Source organism: Stylophora pistillata, chromosome 7, assembly GCF_964205215.1.
Source record: "Stylophora pistillata chromosome 7, jaStyPist1.2, whole genome shotgun sequence".
Lineage (NCBI taxonomy): Eukaryota > Metazoa > Cnidaria > Anthozoa > Scleractinia > Pocilloporidae > Stylophora > Stylophora pistillata.
Window position 1 is genome coordinate 23,345,090 of NC_142525.1, and position 20,212 is coordinate 23,365,301.

Below are 20,212 nucleotides of genomic sequence, written 5' to 3' on the forward strand. Positions count from 1 at the left end.
ATGGGTTCCAGCGCTGGTGTAAACCACCTGGTCGGCATGGCAACGAGATAGAGTAAATTTTACACCGGCCATTTTGTTTTGACAGAATGTGAAGACTTTTTTTCGCTGAAATTACCGAATTCACTGAGAGAAAAAGCCATGTCTTCAACACAAACGGTAACTCAAGGAAAAGTTCAAAACTCCAGAACTCATGACTACCTTTATGGTAAGCATTATGGATGATACTGAAACAAAACTGCAATCTATTTTTCTCAATCCGTAGCTAGTTGCTTGATGTAACCTAGGATTAATTGTAACTTTTCATATCTTTTGCGCAGCAAACTTACCGAGCACCCTTCACCGTTGCTTTTTTTCCCTTTTTTATGAGGATACAAAGGAAAAAACAAGTCTAGTATACTTACAAAACAAACCGCAGCATTAACCTTTAACGATTATACCTTGTTCTACTCATATCGATCGATTTGACCTTGTGCATTTGATAATGAAAGGAAATCTTAACAAGAATGTTTTTAGAATAAAGAAGCCCATAAAACTGAAATGAGAACTTGAATTGTAACGACGAACGAATCGGGTCCATATAAATATTGTCAAAATACAGACTGCAGAGATAAACTTGATTATGTTAAAACCTGTCATTCATATATTTCAATCATATCTTTTTTCTTTTAGATCCACTGTACACATTGTCAAGTGATAGGGACCATGCAAGAGCAACATTTAAGGCGCACACAGGGACAGATAGAATTGTAAGTCTGAATTATGATGTACACCCTTTAGTTGCATTGATATTCAGTTGAGCCGAACAATAAAATAGCCCGTAGAACTCACAATATCACAATTTCCTGGTTTATTCCGCTTCAATCTAATTCACAAAACTCTCACTAAATTCGATGGAAAAACTTTCCATAAACTTGCGCTCTCATAACCTACTTGTTCTTTTTTCCACACGCACGTGCTCACCACCTTATTTGGTAGCCCTAGTCCAAATTTGGCAGTACTGCTCAACGTCATAAAACTGTGAGGGGTAGGCTTGGTAAAACTCTCGTACACAGTGTATCTTAAAATTTCAAGACAGTTTGCTTTGAAGATTTATTCACAAAATTTCACCTTTTTTTCTGCCCATGCTACAGAAACGAGTTCCACATTTCAAGACAATGTTTAGTGACCTGCGTCACCATCCAAGATACAGCATCCACCTAGAGGTGACAGACCCGGTGCCTAAGTTCATACCACGTCAGTGGAGGGGATATGCTGATCAAGAAAGAGAGGCTGTCATCAGATACACCAAGTAAGGCTTACTGTGTTTCTAGAATATTAATTGCAGAACCAAAAATCTATAACCCTGCATGTAAGGTATTTTTCCAAGGCAAGGATGGGTATTACCAATCCACCACCCTCTGCCTCTTCTTATATTTTTGATCAGATAAGCATGGCAATGCAAGACTGGTACGAAGTATTGTAGGGGTGGCTACCAAGCCTAGGCACAGTAGCCAAGTGTGAGTTCAGATAATGATGTGTTGTTGTGAGTGGCAGTTTTGTCTGTATTAAGAGTCATTTCTTTTTAGAGGTTTTGTCTCTTGTTCTTTACAATAATTTAAAAGTTTTTGCTATTTAATGAAACACAGCAAAGTAGGGCTTTTTTTAGATGAAACACAGCTATACAGGCGGCTCATTTGTAGTTAAGCATAAAATTATTCTTTACCAAGACTGTAATTAGTCATTAGCTAAAATTAAAGAGAAGCCTTGCAACAGGTAGCTATCCAATCCTAACCCTAATTTTTCAAAGCACTTAAAAAAAGAAAAGAAAGAGCAGATAAATGGAATTTCTGGTGTTTCATTGCCAATGAATAAGCCGGAAATTAAATATTTCTGTGGGATGAGAATAACAGGGCAAGGACCTGGGCCCTTGAGTATAGACGCATTATGGGTATAGTGATATGAGTATTAAAGCTTGTGATTGCACGTGGGAGATCATTCTAGGCCGACAGCATCTCAGCTGTGGCTAAGTTTATTTATTTATCTATTTATTTATTTATTTTTTGTAAGTATGTATGTAGCCTAGTAGGAAGGTTACGTGAGCTTGGGCCTGGTTCCTACCCAGATTTCCTATCTCTTTTTCCCTACGGGGTTTTTTACGGCAGGTTTTCTTTTGGCCGCCGTTCTAACCACAATGTTTGTTAGTGGTTGCTAAGCTCTCGGTATGTCTTTTTGTCGTGTGCTGTGATGATTACTGAGAATGCAAGGGTTTTCTATATGTGTTTCTTCATTATTGTATGCTGGTGCTCAGCCGAAACACGCAATATAAACCTAGTGGTTCAATATATTAGTGTCTGTTGTGTAGTGTAGCTGAAATTGTAGGAATTTTCAGAGTCATTGTCAATCTTCAAACAGGCAACATGTGTATGCATAAATTTGAATAAAATTTAACTCAAAGCATAAATGTTGTACGTACCAGTAATTCTTTATTTTGGATGTAATTTATAGTATTTTTTTTCAATCTCTGTCAGGTTTAATTATGATCCATCGGTTCAGGTGCCTCCTAAACATCATGAGAAGGTGCATGTTTCTGGGACAGACAGATATAAGTTTTTCCGCAGGCCGATTATTCCATTTTTGCAGCAAGTTCCTCCAGATGTTCTCCTGCAGTCATCCAAGTAAGAGACTAACATTCCAGTTTGATATTTTGATTTGCTCAGCCATTTTAGTTATTTGCCTCTAAATGTCACTGTACAATGCATATTTACAGAATGGACCCCCTAGCTGCCCCTGAAATGGAAGCTGACAGGCCACCCACTCCAGCTACGCGTACGGTAGAAGTACAAACTGACTACAGAGACAGTGAGACACAAACAGACCCGTATACTCCAGAGTATGTTGTGCAACCGGGTTCACAACCTGAACTGCTTACACTGGCCACTCTTTCATATGGTAAATGTCGTACAAACTAGCGATAAGGCTTTATTACCAGCCCCTGTTATTCACCCGTTACACCCTAATATCAGTATGTGAATTCTCCATACTGTTCTCTATACATTTCTTAAGGTGCTGACAAGGAGAATGTCGTTAACAATCAATTTGAAAGAGCTTCTTTAGTTGGTGATCATTTCCTCTATTCTCCTGACCTTAATGTGTGATTCAGGGGTGATATTGTAAGGAGAAATCAGATACTAGTCACTCTTAGGGGTCAAAAAGTTAAAGTGCACCTAAACCCCAAAATTTTTTTTTTGCTTAATGAAATAAGCATATTTTTATTAGGAGTATTTCTGTGCAAAATTTTTTTTATTTTCTCAAATCTTCAATTTTGTGTGCCCAGTCAAAATACGGAAAATCGGCCGCCATCTTGGCTCACAACTGAGTTTAAAGAGGAATGGTTCTAGCGGGTAATGTGACGTCAAATCAAGAACACGAAAGTTTACATTTCGCACATTTTCACTTGTTTGGGAAGGTTGTAGTCGATATTGTCCGAAAATATGCCGACAAAGTGTGTTTTAATGTAGCAAGAGGGTATTGCGCTTCATACATTCCTCATACAACACACCTAGTCGGCATATTTCGGACAATATCGACAACAACCTTCCCAAACAAGTGAAAGTGTGTGAAGTGCAGACTTTCGTGTTCCTGATTTGACGTCAAATTACACGCTAGAACCATTCCTCTTTAAACTCGGTCATGAGCCAAGATGGCGGCCAATTTCCCATATTTGGACTGGGCACAGAAAATTAAAGATTTGAGCAAATAAATAAAAATTTTGGACAGAAATACTCCAAAAAATACGCTTATTTTGTTAAGCATAAAAACATTTTTGGGTTTAGGTGCACTTTAAGGATGTAAGTCATGCTCCTCTCCCAAAGAGAGGAGGGTCACAAACTGCACCCAAGAAAATAGGAGAAATGAAGCCTTACAAGTGATATGTAAAGTAATCTGTAACTGATTGTAAGCTTACTGATTGCCATATTAAGATTCAAGAAAAGTAAACTACAGAAAACCGCTAGGAAAAGTGTTGATGAAGAACACATGTGGTCTTTTAAATTCATTGTCATTAGATCTACTGAAGGCAATAAGGCAGTTTGTTTACTTGTTGGAAATAACCATTACAATTACACATCTTTTGCAAGACATCTGACAGACAAGTTGTTCATTGTTGAGTTATTTATAGAAATATTTATAACATAACCAAAGTAAAGCGTGCACTCTGATTGGTCAATTCAGCATCCACTATTTGCTCATGGGTGTATGCTGCTGACGTTAGCAAATGCAAAGACTAGTTTTTCACTTGCGTTTCTTTTTTCTAATCACAGAAGATTTGTTAAATAAAAGAAAACTCTTTTGCTGCAATCTATCAATGTTATGTTATAAAACAAATGGTAAATGCCACAGTGTACACTATTGAGTTATGGATACACTTGGGAGGTTTGCTAAGCACTGAAGAAGCTAGAGTTGCTCTTGGCTATCACCTCTTGCAACTCTTACACTTCTTTCATGCTTAGCAAACTCCCACATGCATCCATAACTCAATAGTGTACACTGTGGTGTTTACCATTTGTTAATTAGTGGAGCATCAACACTTTCCAATGAGTTCAGTGTGCTTAACAGTATTTAACAGCATTGTTGAAGAGACTATTTGGAATTGTTTGTTATTTTAAGGGAAAGTTACTTTTTTATGTTATTTCTTGAAGGTCATGGTTTACCAGCTGGACTAGCAGAAGTAGAGATGATTGAAAGAGCAAGGGCTAAACGAGCATGGTAGGAAAAATTGATCTTAACCCTTCCTATCCCAATGCCAGTACAGTCGAACCTCGATTATCTGGACTCGTCGGGACCTCGGTAAATAGTCCGCCGGATAATCGAGAGTCTGGATAATCGAAAATATGAATATTTATGACAGAAATGTAAACAAAAATACATAGGGTGAAGAAAACATCATTTTAAAATTGTGAAATCTACGCATGAGCCTGTAGGTATTTACAAATAAAAACATTCAGTTCAGGTATTTACAAAGGTCTAAAATGTTCAAGCATGTTTGTTTGCTTCAAAGACTTGTAGCTTGATCACATTGTGAAGTCTATTGTTTGTCTTAGCAGAATTAACTGTACAGGGTCAATATCGTTCTGTGATTCCATCCACGATGAGTATTTTTTGAAACATTGGGCTGCCTCTTTAGTCAATACTAGTTTCTCATCCTCGCCTTTATCTTCCTCATCGCAACATACACTTTCACTTTCCGTTGAATCTCCGACAACGGTGGCTAAAATCTCTTCATCAGACATTTGTGATGAATTCAGGAGCTCATTTTCCAGACTAAGCTAGTCTTCCACATCGCGAGCGTTAGGCCTTTTCTCATTGTCAAGTTGCCGTGCATGTTTCAATATTTCGACCATGGACTCAGCGATATTATACTCTCTGAATTCAGGCTGTGAATTTGACTCGATGTTGTCCGAATTTTGAAAAGTGCACAGGATAATACGCTGTTTCAACAGTCTTTCGAAAGGATTATTGGGCTTTTTGCAACTTTGAGTTTTCATGATCACAAGTAATAATTAATATTAATGAAAAAATTGGGACCAGAACAAAAAAGTCCGGATAATCGAATAGTCTGGATAATCGAGGTCCGGATAATCGAGGTTCGACTGTATGCATTTTCTCCACACTGTTCTCCATACATTTGCTAAGGTGCTGACAAGGAAAATTTGTTTAACAATCAAGAGCTTCTTTAGTTGGTGGTGATTTCCTTTATTCTTCTTACCTTGATGTGTGATTCAGGGCTGATATTATATGGAGAAATTAGATGCTAGTCAGTAGGGGTCAAAGGGTCAAGGCAAGGATGATGAAAGTTCAAGCTTAGGGATCAGCTTTTGGCCCACATTACATGATGTATTTTAGTGTCCATCAAGACCCCTTAATCATCCACACCCAAACATCAGAATGCATATTCTCCATACTGTTCTCTATACATTTCCTAAGGTGCCGACATGGAGAATTTGTTTGATAATGAGGAGCTTCATAAATTACAGTTGTTATCGTCGTTTCCTTTATTCTTAGGACCTTTACAATTGATTTGAGGGTGCTACTGTTTAGAGAAATTTGTAGCCAGTTGCTCTTAAGGGTATAATGGGTTAAGACAAAATAGGTTTTTAAATTCTTGAACCCTTTTGCTTACAACCAAGTGATGGTGTCAACAGGTTGCCTCTAGAAGATTTGATGTAAGCTGATACAGGTCATGTCTTCTCATCTCTGCAGGGAAGCAACACTTCCAGCTCTGAATGACATGGAGAATCTTGAAAAGAGAAAGCGAATGATGGACGAACAAGAACGAAGAGAGTGGTCATTCAGAGAACAAGAAATTGAGAAGTAAGCATTTTAATCACTCATTTGATAGAAATTTGTGGTGCAAATATTTATATCTCCAAAGGTGCTGAATTCTGTAAAACTTACCTTTCCTTATTTGAAAGGTTACAAGAGGCACGACTTGAGGTGTTAAAGAGAATTCTTGAACAAAGAGAGGAAGATCACGCAGGGTTGAACACAAAGAGACTTGATAGACTATGGTTAGTAAACTGTTTAATTTATACCTTATGGATTTATCACTTAGCCCAGAAACCTTTCTTGTGAAAGGACAAAATTTTTTGTTTAAAAAAAATTACTATAAATAAAAACATAAATAAGGGGCCAACCATTTAACTTTTGAGGGGGGGGGGGGGTGTTGGGTGATTTCTGGTCATGAAGAAAATTTTTTTCTAGCAATATGCTGGGCAGGATATTTTTTTTCCGTTCTAAATGCTCTGTAGGATATTTTTATACCTCCTGATTTCTCTGCAGGATTTTTTTTTTTCCTCAAAAAAAGGGTCATGTGTTTACATATACAAAATGGATTTACATTTAGATTGTGGTCATTGTAGCAATAGTTCTAATATAGCTATGTTTTCAGAAAGTCATTCTTTACAATCATTTTATATTACGTCAAATAACGTGCTGCACCACAGACAGATGTGAAAACGTTTAGTTTCTTAATTAACAAAAAAAAAGCCAAAAATAGCAGAAAGCAGTTTAGAAATGTTCATAGCATGATAAATGCTGCTGGAATCATTAGTTGCAATATAAAAGTGGACTAAAATATCCAAAACAAATGTGAAAGCAAAATTGAAGTTAGTTGATTACGATAGCTCCAATCCTTTTTGCTCAGCCTTTTTTTCATTCCATTTCTACAATGAGTACCTCAAAGTTGAACATAAAAGCAATGTGATGGTGTTCCAAAAATTACCTCCATTATAATACTGCTGAAGATAGCTAATAATGCATTGCATGTATGAAGCAATAATTTTTCAGCATCATCAAAAGGAGCAATGGTTGCAGTTTTGCTGCGATTTTGTAAAGCCCCCCCGAATGATGAAACAGCTTTGCAACATTTTTTTTTTCTTTCTTACAGCAACGCAAGAATTTTTTTCTATTACATTTGGGCTGCATGCAATTTTTCTTCCAACAAGCGCTAGCAGGAAATTTTTTTTCAAAATCACCCACCACCCCCCTCAAGAGTTAAATGGTCGGCCCCTAAAGAGAAGTGTTTTAAGCCAAACCTACATGTATCGTTCATATACTTCGCACAGGTCAAATAAGCAGCAAGAAAAAGATAAGAAATTTCAAAGAATTCAAACGGAGCATATTAAAAGTAAGTTATTATCTTATTTTCAGTGATTAAGTTTCTTTGTTCAGGTACGCTTGTAGTACGTAATGACTCAAAACAACCCTTCCGTGTATTTCAACTGTATCCCAGTTCCTGTTGCTAAATAGTGTGTGAAATTTTCTTAGAAATTCTAGCCAGTCGTGAAATGTTACCGTTACTATTTTTTTTTTTTTTTTGTTATCCTTCAAAGCTGTAAGGAAGTTGAATGAAAAGCGACGTACAGTAGAAGGAAAACTGGAGCGACGGGACATAGTGCAAGACTACTCCAAGTTCGACTCCCAGACATATGCTCCTATGTCTCGTGTAGGAGTATTCGTGGACCGGGGATCTGAGCAGTATAATGTGAAGAGCTTCCATCTAAACACCTATCAAGGCTTGCTCGAGCTAGAGGCTTCTCTCCCAGACTTTGTGACGCAACCCCGGATTCAGGCACCCAAACCAAAGTCCAGTGGCAAGGGAGGCTTTGTCAAGAGGAAACAACGACGTCAGAGGGAGCTGGAAGAGGTGGCGAATGCGATCGAGTTAGCGAAGAGACCGCCAGAGCCTGAGAAACCTCTGAAGTTTTTGGTGAAGGTAGAAAAACCGATACCGCGTCCCCCGACCCCATCAGTGCAAGTTCCATCCCAGGTGAGAAAGACAAAACTCGTCTATTACTCTTTATAGGGAGTTGAGAACTAGAGGTTACAAGTCAAGGGACTTTGAGCAAATCACGACGGCGACAGCAACGAGAATGTGTTGGAAAACAATATCAAATAAGCAGAAGATTAGCTTTTACCCGTGCGTTTTATGATTTTTTACACTTCTCTGCCGTCTTCCGCCAAACAACAATGTGAAATCAACAACTTTTGCGTGGTGTTTACGTTTCTATTTAGAAATCAACGCTGCTCTCAAATGTTATACTGAAGTTGAGGTCTGTTGCCGGGAAAGACCGGCGGCAATTACATCTAGTTAATAGCCATTGGCTAAATTCTAAAGAACAAGATAAATTCCTTTGCACTCATTGTTACTGCCCTGACTTTAGAGATACTCTAGAATGCGCTTTAAACACGCGAAAGCGCACGTGATCGACTCGTGCGAAATTACGAGGTCCCGTCTGATTGGTTAAAAACTCGACATCTTCTTTTAAAGTAATGTAACAACCCAGGCAACCAGCGAAAACCGATGGAATTCCAATCCCAGGCTCTTTTCACCATTCTTATGAAAACCTTTCAAGGTACCATGGATCCTAAAGACTCTCTGATCCGGTGCCGTCTATATGTTACGACAACTGTGCGCCATAAGAACTTCGTTTGGACTGACACAGTTTCTTTGTTTGTTTGTTTGTTTGTTTGTTTTTTTTCGTTTTTTTGTTTTTTTCAGCTTGAAGAGGAACAGGAGCTTGCCTTGATTTTCTTGCAGAAAGTTATCCGTGGTCGTGCCATTCAAAATATGGTGAGTTAGAACTAATGCTTTCTTTTTACCCTCAGTGTACAGTTATGGACAACCGGCTATCAGCTTTCTATTTTCTCGTGCGTTTTACATTTTTAAAAGTTATTTCATTGTACATTTTTATTTTAGATGTTCGAAGGAAAGGAGAAACGTTTGGAGTTGATTCAAGAGCTTCGTAGTACACATGCACTGCAAGAAGCTGGGCAGATAGAAAAGAGAAATGAACGACAAGCTGTGTTGAGCTTGCAGAGGCAGAGGAGACTGGACACTAACAAGGTACATTGGATCCTATGGTTTAAGCGCTGTATGAAAAACGGAGCTTGATTGGATAATCTTGGGAAACAATGAGCTTTGTGGTACATTTTAGACCGCACATCACCCCTTCAGTGTGACGAATTTGTCCAGGAAATTCTCAGTCGTAATAGCTAGAGTAAATTGAGTGTACTATTTTGTTCCATGTAGGACACTTAAGTCAGCTTACTTCATTGGCTTTATTGCGGACGGAGATGTTGTGTTTTGAGCACTGCCGTATCATTGTCTTCTTTATTTTTGGTCAAGACAGGTTACTCTCATAGTTCCTTCCTACTCCTAGGAGTGGCGATGCAAGACTTGACGGCGTTAAAAATAATACTTGATTCGTCATGCACAAAAATTGAAAGAAGCTCTGTGAGTGTGGGGCAATGTGGGGCAGTTCACGGTCGAGAAAACATACCTTTTTACCGATGGACACTTCTCCAGAACGACGCCTCTGGTGTTCTTTGCCCCGATCACCCCTTCCATTGTTGTTAATCACCAATGTTTTTAGACCATCTTCCAAACCAAGGGGCAGGAAGGGGCAGAGAACCCAGTAGGTGCTGCAACAAATTTGTGTGGGAGTGAAGCTTAAAATCGTATGCAATCCTGATGCCCCTACAGATAGACACACCTTTCCCATAGTAGATTCTTGCTTGTATCTGCACTCCTGTGCATAGATTGTTTCGTACTCGCGGTAGATTCTTTCTTGTATCTGCACTCCTGTGCATCTATAGTTTCTTACTCGCGGTAGATTCTTGCTTGTATCTGCACTCCTGTGCATAGATAGTTTCTTACTCGCGGTAGATTCTTGCTTGTATCTGCCCTCCTGTGCATATATAGTTTCTTACTCGCGGTAGATTCTTGCTTGTATCTGCACTCCTGTGCATATATAGTTTCTTACTCGCGGTAGATTCTTGCTTGTATCTGCACTCCTGTGCATAGATTGTTTCTTTCTCGCGGTAGATTCTTTCTTGTATCTTCACTCCTGTGCATAGATAGTCTCTTACTCGCGGTAGATTCTTTCTTGTATCTGCACTCCTGTGCATAGATAGTTTCTTACTCGCGGTAGATTCTTGCTTGTATCTGCACTCCTGTACATAGATAGTCTCTTACTCGCGGTAGATTCTTGCTTGTATCTGCACTCCTGTGCATAAATAGTTTCTTACTCGCGGTAGATTCTTTCTTGTATCTTCACTCCTGTGCAGAGATAGTTTCTTACTCGCGGTAGATTCTTGCTTGGATCTGCACTCCTGTGCATAGATGGTTTCTTACTCATCCATCTCCCTTCTCGGGTAATCTCGATATTTCAATTGATTGTTTAAACTTGTCGTCGGTAAAAAAAAAACAACAACAACAAAGCTCCATGCCATGGCCTGTCCAAAGTATTTTAGTGCTAACATTTACCACTTATTATGTTTAACCAGGAATCTTTTGTGGAGGAAGCCTTAGCCCAGATGGAAGGCTCGACCCTTGCAGACATGTTTGACTTCTTGAATAAGGAGCTGATTCGACTTCAGGTGAGAAACTGTACGATAAATTCTTGTTTAATACAACAACGCCCTGTCTTGGTTTGTCTACTGAGACGTTTCGTCACCACGGTTTCATTCGCTGCCGAGCTTCTTTCGAAGCGACTTAGAAGGGAATTCCTTTTAGCCTGTCCTCTCTATCAAAGCATTGTCGTTCAATTATCTTAAAGCCACGCTAACAAAGACTCACTTTTGATTTGTATTGTAAATGAATTTTCACCAACATTCGTTTGAAAAGAATAGAGAAATTGTTAGAAATAGAATTTCTAAAAGTGATTCAAATTTTAGGAAATTTTTCAAGCACTGCCAGCACGTGTTTTCCTTACGTGTTTGGCGTGTGGGCGAGCAAAGGGAAGATTTAAGAAAAAGCTTCGCGTGTATGCGTGAACGGGTAAAGTAAAATTGCGTTTGAAAAATCATCAACCCTTTCATCAACATTATATGTACACGGTAAAATTGATACCCGTTATTGCGGGCAAAGTTGAAATACTCTGGAAGACGATCAACACTAAAGTGGGAAGTGTTTACTTTTTTGTTTCCTTTTTGTTCTCGATAAACAAAAGTTTTCAAGATACCCTGCGATAAACATTGCTTTCTTTGATGATAAATTTTCATAATCGTTTCTTCTTTTGTGTCTTTGTTCTTATTACTTTCACGTAATATCCCTTGAGGAGCGGAATTTTTAGATGTTTGTGGTATTCTTTCCTCAATTACGTCTCCCTAAAGACTTCTATGGGCATAATTTAACAGTATGCGGTCAAGGTATTTCGACGAATCACCACGCACGAGCGATCGAACCGCACATTACCTTTCTCAAAGATGTGTTTTCGACTCTGTACTTTTGTAAAAAGCTTCCAAATCTTGGTTTATCTCGAACCGCAAAAATGTCTTGTGTAATGGACTGACCGAGTGTGTGATGATTACGAATATTTTAGGAAGAGAGAAGAATTCATGCTTTTGCCATGTTGGCCGAGCGACAACGAAGGATTCGCGAAGCCGAAGAGAGCGGACGAAGACAACTTGAGGAGCGAAGACGGCGCGAAGAAGATGAGATTTTCAAACAGGTGAGATCGATTGAATAGACCAGTACCCAAGCATGGTATATCCCACAAAGGGTTTTTTTAGCTTCTAACGAATCCATATTGTTCGCTTTTACGTAAAGCGGAGGCTTGGGTGGAAAGCATAAATGTATTAAAACTATAAATTCAGTTCTTTTTCCAGAAACGACGCAAAACGACGTAGTTAGGCGCAACTGTCGCCATTAACAGCAAGAATCGACTATAAATTGTTTGCAGATGATGCGGATATACTAGTTTGTTATTGTCCGTGATTGTCAAAACAAAAAAGAATGAGATGATTGAAAGGCATTTCATAAGTAAAGATACTTTTTGTCTGTGTCACAGTGCTAGAATTTTTAACTGACACTTTGCTTTCACTTATTTGATCAGGGGCTTTCGTTTTATTACAACATTTAAATGATGCTATTCTCGCTTTGAAAAATAATTACGAAAAACAATAATTTAAACAATACTTAACTGTCACCAGTAGCAGCTGAAAAGAAAAAATTTTTTCCAAAGTAAAGAAACCCGCAGGTTTTTAGAAAAAAAATTATTTCATTTTGGTGTTATTCAGATGTTTTGTACATCAAAACCGTAGTTTAAACTTTGAAACCCAGCAAGGAATCTTGCGGAATGATGGATTTTTTTTTAAAGAAAAATTAGTGTTCAGCGACAGTATCTCGATATCTAATAGAAAGTCTTCCTTGTCTTTGTTATTTTTTCTTCCCTTCCCTTCTTCCCCCCCCCCCCCTTTTTTTTTTTCTTATACTTCGATTTTACACTTGGTGATTGTGTGACTCGGGCCGCTGATTTTGAAAGATAATAATAATAATAACAATAATAATAATAATAATAATAATAATACTAAAAAGCATTTATTTAGCGCTAAGCTCGACTAGTTCTCCGTAGCGCTTTACAAAAATATAGACTAATTAACATAGCAATTAACGTATATGTGCACGATCCTTCGCAGTAAAGCACTATTTAAGCAATAGTGAAAATCAGACCTGAAAAAAATTCAGGCCTGTACGGGATTCGAACCACTGACCTCTGCGATATATATGTATTTCGTATGTTTGTTGTTTGATTTATCATCTTACGGGTTTATGTCGAATTAATTTGATGGCCTGCTCCCAGTTGGCTTGTTAGCTCAATTGGTAGAGCGCTGCACTAGCATCGCAGAGGTCAGTGGTTCGAATCCCGTACAGGCCTGAATTTTTTTTTTTTTTTTTTTTTTTTTTCAGGTCTGATTTTTACTATTGCTTAAATAGTGCTTTACTGCGAAGGACCGTGCACATATACGTTTCATAACCGCAGTACATATATATGTATTTCATATGTTTGTTGTTTGATAGCAATTAAATTATAAAAAATCGTAAATTAGAAAGCATCTTTGAACAAGTATGTCTTGAGGTTCTTCTTGAAAAGTGTAACGGATTCAGATGTCTTCAGGGAATATGGTAAATCGTTCCAAAGCTTGCGACCGGCAATAGAGAAGGCATGGTCACCATAGTTGAAAGATGTAGCCCGTCACGTCAGTTTTCTGACATGTGATTGGTTATTGTGTTCAGGTTGTCAAGGTTCATCAGTCTACTGTTAATACTTACCTTGAAGACATCATTATGGGAGCCATCGACAAAACAGCTGAAGAACAGGTAAGTTTACAACGTTCGTCTAGTTCTTGAGTTAGATTCGCTCTCGTGGTGTAACTGGAAACTCCTATCTGGCCACGCATTCTCCCGAACGAAACCGAACTTCGCAATCCTAAGGAAACGATTTGTAAACGATAAAACCGAGTTAGCCTTGTGGAAACTTTCTGCATCTAACCTAAAGAAAGTTGATGACAATTTTCGGGCGGTGCTCAGGAGTTTGAAAGCTAACAGTCAGAGTGAGGTGTGATGCTAAACTCCGGGAATTGCCAAAGAAGAAGAGGTCAGGGGCAGAGCTGTGGTCGACGGGGAACAAACTCGGCTCTATCTCGTTCATAGCGGTTGAGGAGTGAAATCAGAATAATCAAATTTCTTCAGTATCTGTGAATCTGTTTTGGCTCTAAAGTGGTCCAACCTATTCTGGGCAGCTGGTAAATTTTTACAGTCTGATTTATTGAGAGACCAACGCAGGAAATATTTTATCAGCAGGATACCTTCTCTTTCAGGCTCGCAAAGAAATCCAAGAGCAAGCAGAGAAGATCAACCAAATCGCTTACGACATGGAGAAAACGTAAGGGTATATTAATTGTCGCACTGAGGATAGCATGGTTTAAGGATGAAGAATTTAAAAGAATGCGGATTTGAAAGCGTTAGAGCGAAAATGTTAAAATTGCAGACTTTAGTTCCAGTGTTAAGTTCTTGTAACCGTTGCGGGTGTCAAACCTGATTTCTATGCATCTCCTTTGTGCTTCGAAGTTTGGAAAGGGAGCTCTTAATTCCAAGTATTTTCTGGTTTGGGTTTGGAGGATTTTCCAAATCAAGTTCGTAATTATTTTGGAAGATGTCTCGTAATAGTCCCGTCCCGTGACTTCAATCCTTGAAAATCTGACCATTATGCTGTCACTGAAGTCTAAGAATGATTTATTTTCAACTTCAACAGCCGAACCAGACTTCAGTCTGAGGAAATTGTTGCCGAGCTGGTCACGTCGTTCTTGTTACCAGAAGTGCAGAAAATCACCGTAAGAGAGAACGGTAAGGTAGTCGTCACTCGTTTCGTGCTAAAAGGAAAATCACTTGTTCGCAGCCGCCTGCGTGACGGGCAGTTTTGTAAGCCTTCAGGGGCGAAGCGACGAGAGGGTCTGGGACAAGAAAATGGGTCCACTTGTTCGTTTTCGTATCTCCACCGACTTTGTTGCCGTCGAGCACCCTAAAGAAACGCCGGCTATTCAGGGTAGTCTCAGAGAACCTACGATATTTCACAGTTTGATTATAGTTGAGAGGCAAGGGCCTACTTCAATTAAATTCCCGAGAAACAAAAATACACTAACAAATAAGACGAGAAAAATAAATACAAAGATACGGCGAGACAAAACTTACCAAATGCTGAGTGAATATGCGAAACCAAGAAACAAGAAACACTCGCAGGAAAAAGGTTTACGTAGACGATAAAATAGAACACCTTGCCAGAAGGGGCGTGAAACATGTCAAATAAAGGCGGCGTAATTTACATAAAACGCAAAAACAGTGGTGCTTAAAAGGTACGCGAAAAAACGGAAAGAGTTAGCGTAAATGTAAATAAATGGGTGAAAAAGCACGAGACTCATTTGTAAGAAATAAAGACTGTTACCTATTCGCCAGAACGGTGAGCTCGAGATTTCTTTCGCATTAATGCAAATTAAGGACACTCACTTGACTACAAAAGTATTTTGCAGAGGGGATGAAGGCGAAGCTTCAATCGAATGTCACGCATAGAATTCGAGAGCGAGTAATCATGTTGTTTTAGAATGAAGCTATCAGGGACCAGTCGTAAAAAGGGCGAATGACGCTTTCCAGCGGATAACTGATAGCAAAAAGTACAGCATTATCAACCGGATAGAGTTTTATCCAGTGGATAGTGTTATCCGACTTTCGAACAACTGGGGCCAGACGTTCAAACCGAAATAACGGGACAAACTATGTTTTCATTCCATTCCATGACGTGAGTTCATGCAAGGCTAAAGCAGCAAGGTTCACGCGATTTTACGTGAAACGTGAAAGGGCAAGCTGACGTTTGACGTTTGCAGAAGACGTCAAAATGTGGAAGGGACACCATTAATGCACTCGGACTGTGCCTCGTGTGCCACTTTTTTGTTCTTACTTGGCGCATCTCACGAAGTCTCAATCCGCTGACACATTTTGACGTCATAATTGATCTCTTACAGAACGGACACACGTTAACTTGAAATCCATTTGTTAAATAGATAGCGAAAATCGTTGCTAATCAGGCTTTAGCATGTTGATAGAACGCTAGTAATTGACAGTTTTGTCTGGTTGAACTCGTAGTGAAGAGAAGCCAAAGGAAACATCTTCTTGCGGCTCACAGGATTATCCATGGCGAAACAGAATGTGTTATGGAACAACATCCACACCCAGAACCCGCGATGGAAGCGAAACAGCCAGAGAAGCAACCTGACAAACCGGTGGAACCCGAAAGGCCACCTTCGGGGCAACGAGCGTCATCCCGACCGCCTTCGGGTCAAAAGCCGTCATCTCGACCTTCCTCTGCCAAATCTTCGCCTTCGAGACCAGTGTCTGCAAAATCACAGAAATCAGACGTTGGAAGCTCTAAACAGCCATCTCGAACGGTCAGCCCTAAATCTGAACAATCCTCAAGAGCAGGGTCACCAAAGACGCGTGGCTCCTCTCGTCCAAGTTCGGCCAGGTCTCGGACACATTCGTCTCCCTCTCACCCCTCGCCGCAACCCTCAAACGCTACCGAAGAGGCTTCCTAGAGCATTTAAACACAATTTTAAATGTTAGAATTTCATAGACTACCTAACGGAGTAAAAAAAAAAACTAATTTGGTCATTCCATCTTCGATGGCTAAAGTGACTTTCATAGTTTGATTTGCCGAGTTAATGACAATCTCTTGTGGGGAGAGATTTAATAGATTTTGCACTTTAGTTCACTACCGTCCTCAAAAGTACATGCGTTAGGCACGATTCATGTAAATAAAACTATTCTACATATCGTGAATTCTATATGTTGCTTGACTGTGTACTATTTGTCTGGAATTCTCTCTTGAAATCTTCCAGCAAATATTTCAGAATTTTATCTTGACGGGGAAGACGTTTATGAGATTGTCATTGCAATGGTGCTACACCTGTAAAAATTCTACAGAAAAAGGTGAAGGCCTGGATAAAAACGAATGTTACAATCGCGTAAATGCCGCAGAAAATCACGCTTCTTGCTGTTAACACGCAAGAGTAAAGGTCGGCACACAGGAAGGGACGAGTCCCTGCGACTAGTCCCAGCGACCAGTTTCATGCGACTAGTCCCTTCGTGTGAACTACACATTTCTGTGGTCGCAGGGACCAAAATTTGGTCCCTGTGACTGGTCGCATGAATTCAAACTGGTTTGAATTCGTGCGACCAGCCTCAGGGACTTGTCGCATGGAACAAATGTTTGTCCCTTCGTGTGAACTGTTTGTGCCACAGTCCCTGCGACTAAACGGTAAATAAGCCAATCACGGGTCAGTAGGATGCGTGACTTCCGGTATTTGTAAACATTGCAGTTTCTATGAATTTTTCCTGAATTCTAGATTTCTACAATTGAAGAATAAAAAACTATTTCTAGTTTTGTAAACATATACAGATGTCTTGGAGCCATTTTGATGGAATTTTTACCCTATTTGACTCTGTATCTGTTAAAAATAAAAAACAAAAACGGAACACATAAAAGCATGAAAAATCCGACTGAATAAGTGAAGTCCATTTGCGTTGATGTTTAATAGCGCTTCAATGAAAAGTTACCAAATTTTCATTGTTTTCGTTTAACGCCCCAGACTAAGAAACATCTTTTGCCTCTTAATTTTCCTATGTTCTTGTGCAATTGAGTGCCCTCGTGTGAACGCCTTAAGGGACTAGTTCCGCTACCGGTCCCATCGTGTAAACCCTTCAAAGACTTGTCGCCGGGACTAGTAGCACGGACTAGTCGCAGGGATTAAGTTAAGCAGTTCATAAAGCAGGCTTACAATCCTTCATGCCGTGTAAGTGTTCACGGTCGTCTTGATCAACTCCCAATTCCAACATCCGCCGACTGAAGACCACAGCGCTTGGCTTTCTTGATTCATGGCTTTCTTTCCGTGTACACAAATTCTTCCGGAGGACTTCATAGTGAACTCTAAATTCTTTATCTCCTTCCTCTCTCGGCTTTCGTATTTTTCTTCTCTTTCTTCTCTCCGGATATCGCAAGGTCAAAAGGTCATAGCCTCGTCACATCATAGCTTCCACTAGTTCAGTCAGCAAGCCACGAGGGTAAGCCCTCGGGCAAATCTCTTTTGTACTTCTCACAAGCCAGCTTTTATACATTTACTCTAGTTATCTAGAATGTTCTATTACTATTTATAGCGTATTACAAATTGTACTATTTTTGGAAACTGCTAAGTCACATGAAAGAAGTTTCTGGAATATTACAGATTATAGGTAATTCTAGAAAAGTCTTGGATTGCGTGACAGATTCAGTAAGAATAATTCGATCCGCGTAACACAGGGCTTTTAGGACAACAGTGTAACGCTCAAGCTCGTGGCCGTTCGATGGTCGAAAGTCCTGCAAGTCTATCATTACCACCCAGCCGAAAAATTCTCATCCGTGACTGCAATCTTGTTTAGCAGACTGAAAACACAATCGGTTCGCCTGACCAAGTTTCTGTTCCGCCCAAGTTCATGCCCGAACCGATTCTCGTTTTCAGTTTCCTCTCTTGCCGCTTAGAGGTCGATGTTCTGGAAGTACTGAGACGAGTGGCGAAGGCTTAGTGGAAAACAATTGAGGAAAAGGAGAATTTTTCAAGAAACCAATAATACTCGCACTTGAGCAGTAGAAAGACAATTGCAATCAATATATGATCGGTTTTTCTGAGCAAGACTGAATAAGGTAGTTTGCTGCGATTCCATCAAATTTTAATTCTCAACAACTTGAGTCGGTAGGAGAAAGGAAATTATTTAACACAAATCTAAATTTGTAACTCTTGGGTGTCTAATTTAACATTTATTTCTCTTCCTTAGTTAATTGCAATTTTATTTTTGCCTTCTTTTTGTTTTCATTGAGGGCACGAAACAATGTTTTCATTCACTTCAAGTCCCAAGATTTAACTATTTCCTCTGTTTTATCGCCGTTCTGGGGTTAAACGGCTAAAGTCACGTATTTCAGACTAAAAAAGAAAAAGAAATGAAAGATATTCACCAATCTTTCTAAAGGTAGCAACTGAAACTTGATCAAAAATATAAATATCCTGAAATTTAAAGGATCCCGTGAATACATTTTTTTTCATATTCCATCGACATCATCAATATTCGGCGACATTTTTTTGTTCCTACAAACTTAACGCAATTTAATGTAGCAACTAGTCTGTCATAAATTACTCTGGTGAATTTTACTGAGTTAGAAAAAAAAAATCCCCATCTGTTAGACTCCTGTTGAATTCTAAGAGCTTTTTTTAATACTTCACTACCGTTAAGCAAGGATGAGCTTTCTCCTGTATTTGAAAAAAGCAATCATAATGCAAATTTACGTTTCAAATTGGAGATAGGACATCTGGAGATTCACAGGGTAACTGATATCGTATGTTTCCAATTACTACGATTTAAATTGGTAATATTTACAATATTTGTTTAGTATTTTTTCCTCCCTTTCTCTCAACTACTTGCAAATTCATTTTATTTTTTTGATTAATGCAGCTAGAAAAGTAATTTGGTATATCAACTAAAAGTTGAAATTGTAAATTGGCCACCGTAAAGGTCTGCCGAGTATCTAAGCATTAAAAATAAACTTTAGGAATTCGTGAAACCCTGCTCTCGCTGCCTTCAGCGACTGAAAATGTTTATCCATTTTGCCAGGATCTTATTCATTTTAACCATCGGCTTTGCCTATCAATAATGGCATCTTCTGAAAACATTCATTCTTAATTCTTGTAAGAAAAGGTGTGCAGGTAAAGATAAACAAACGATCTCCTCGAAACTTGAATTGATAGAAACGTGTTTGCACTGACATCACTGGAATATTGATGGATTAAACGCACTAGAAAGCTGAAACGACAATATATAATTGCTCTAATGCTCTATTCGTACCTTTAGGACCCATCAAATAAGCAATATGGTTAGAGTTTTTGCAAATGTAAACATAATAGCACCACCTCCAACTGAACTGCACTGAACTGCCAGCGCTAATTAACTTTGTAAAGTCGAGTTATCGCCGTCCTTTTAATATTCGTGTACCCAAATAAATTTTGTTTCAAAGAAAAAAATAATGAAGGATTAAAAAATAATGTTAAGATGCGATCTACAGTCGATGAGAGAAATTCTCAGCATTTTAGCAAATTCACGCATAAGCGGTGCCTGAGGTGCATGCGGTGTACTCCGCTCTTAAACGGATGCCAGAGCCGACAAAATTAGCGGTGTGAATTTATCTTTGCTAATGCAGATTCATTATATTTGCTCTGTTTAACGTCGGTGTGGTTGTTTCAGTGAGATCTTTGCGCGATAAGAGCGTTTTCGAGAGCTCTCAATCACCGTTCTTATATGATGTAAATTTGATGCTGATAT

General features: G+C 39.0%; 1 protein-coding gene and 1 non-coding gene across 2 annotated transcripts; both read left to right on the plus strand.

The window, feature by feature from the left end:
* The first annotated feature begins 45 nt into the window (after window positions 1–45).
* LOC111331646 (cilia- and flagella-associated protein 91) lies at window positions 46–16,648 on the plus strand. The gene is made up of 18 exons (XM_022936802.2): window positions 46–205; window positions 670–746; window positions 1,131–1,288; window positions 2,508–2,654; window positions 2,747–2,928; window positions 4,677–4,743; window positions 6,238–6,348; window positions 6,450–6,545; window positions 7,602–7,663; window positions 7,869–8,305; window positions 9,038–9,109; window positions 9,236–9,382; window positions 10,825–10,917; window positions 11,862–11,990; window positions 13,556–13,639; window positions 14,140–14,204; window positions 14,574–14,665; window positions 15,956–16,648. The coding sequence occupies exons 1-18, from the start codon at window positions 139–141 to the stop codon at window positions 16,402–16,404; spliced, it is 2,535 nt and encodes an 844-aa protein (XP_022792537.2). The 5' UTR covers window positions 46–138; the 3' UTR covers window positions 16,405–16,648.
* Window positions 13,124–13,196, plus strand: Trnaa-agc (transfer RNA alanine (anticodon AGC)). The gene has a single exon. It is a non-coding gene; the product is annotated as a tRNA-Ala (tRNA).
* Window positions 16,649–20,212: the final 3,564 nt, after the last annotated feature.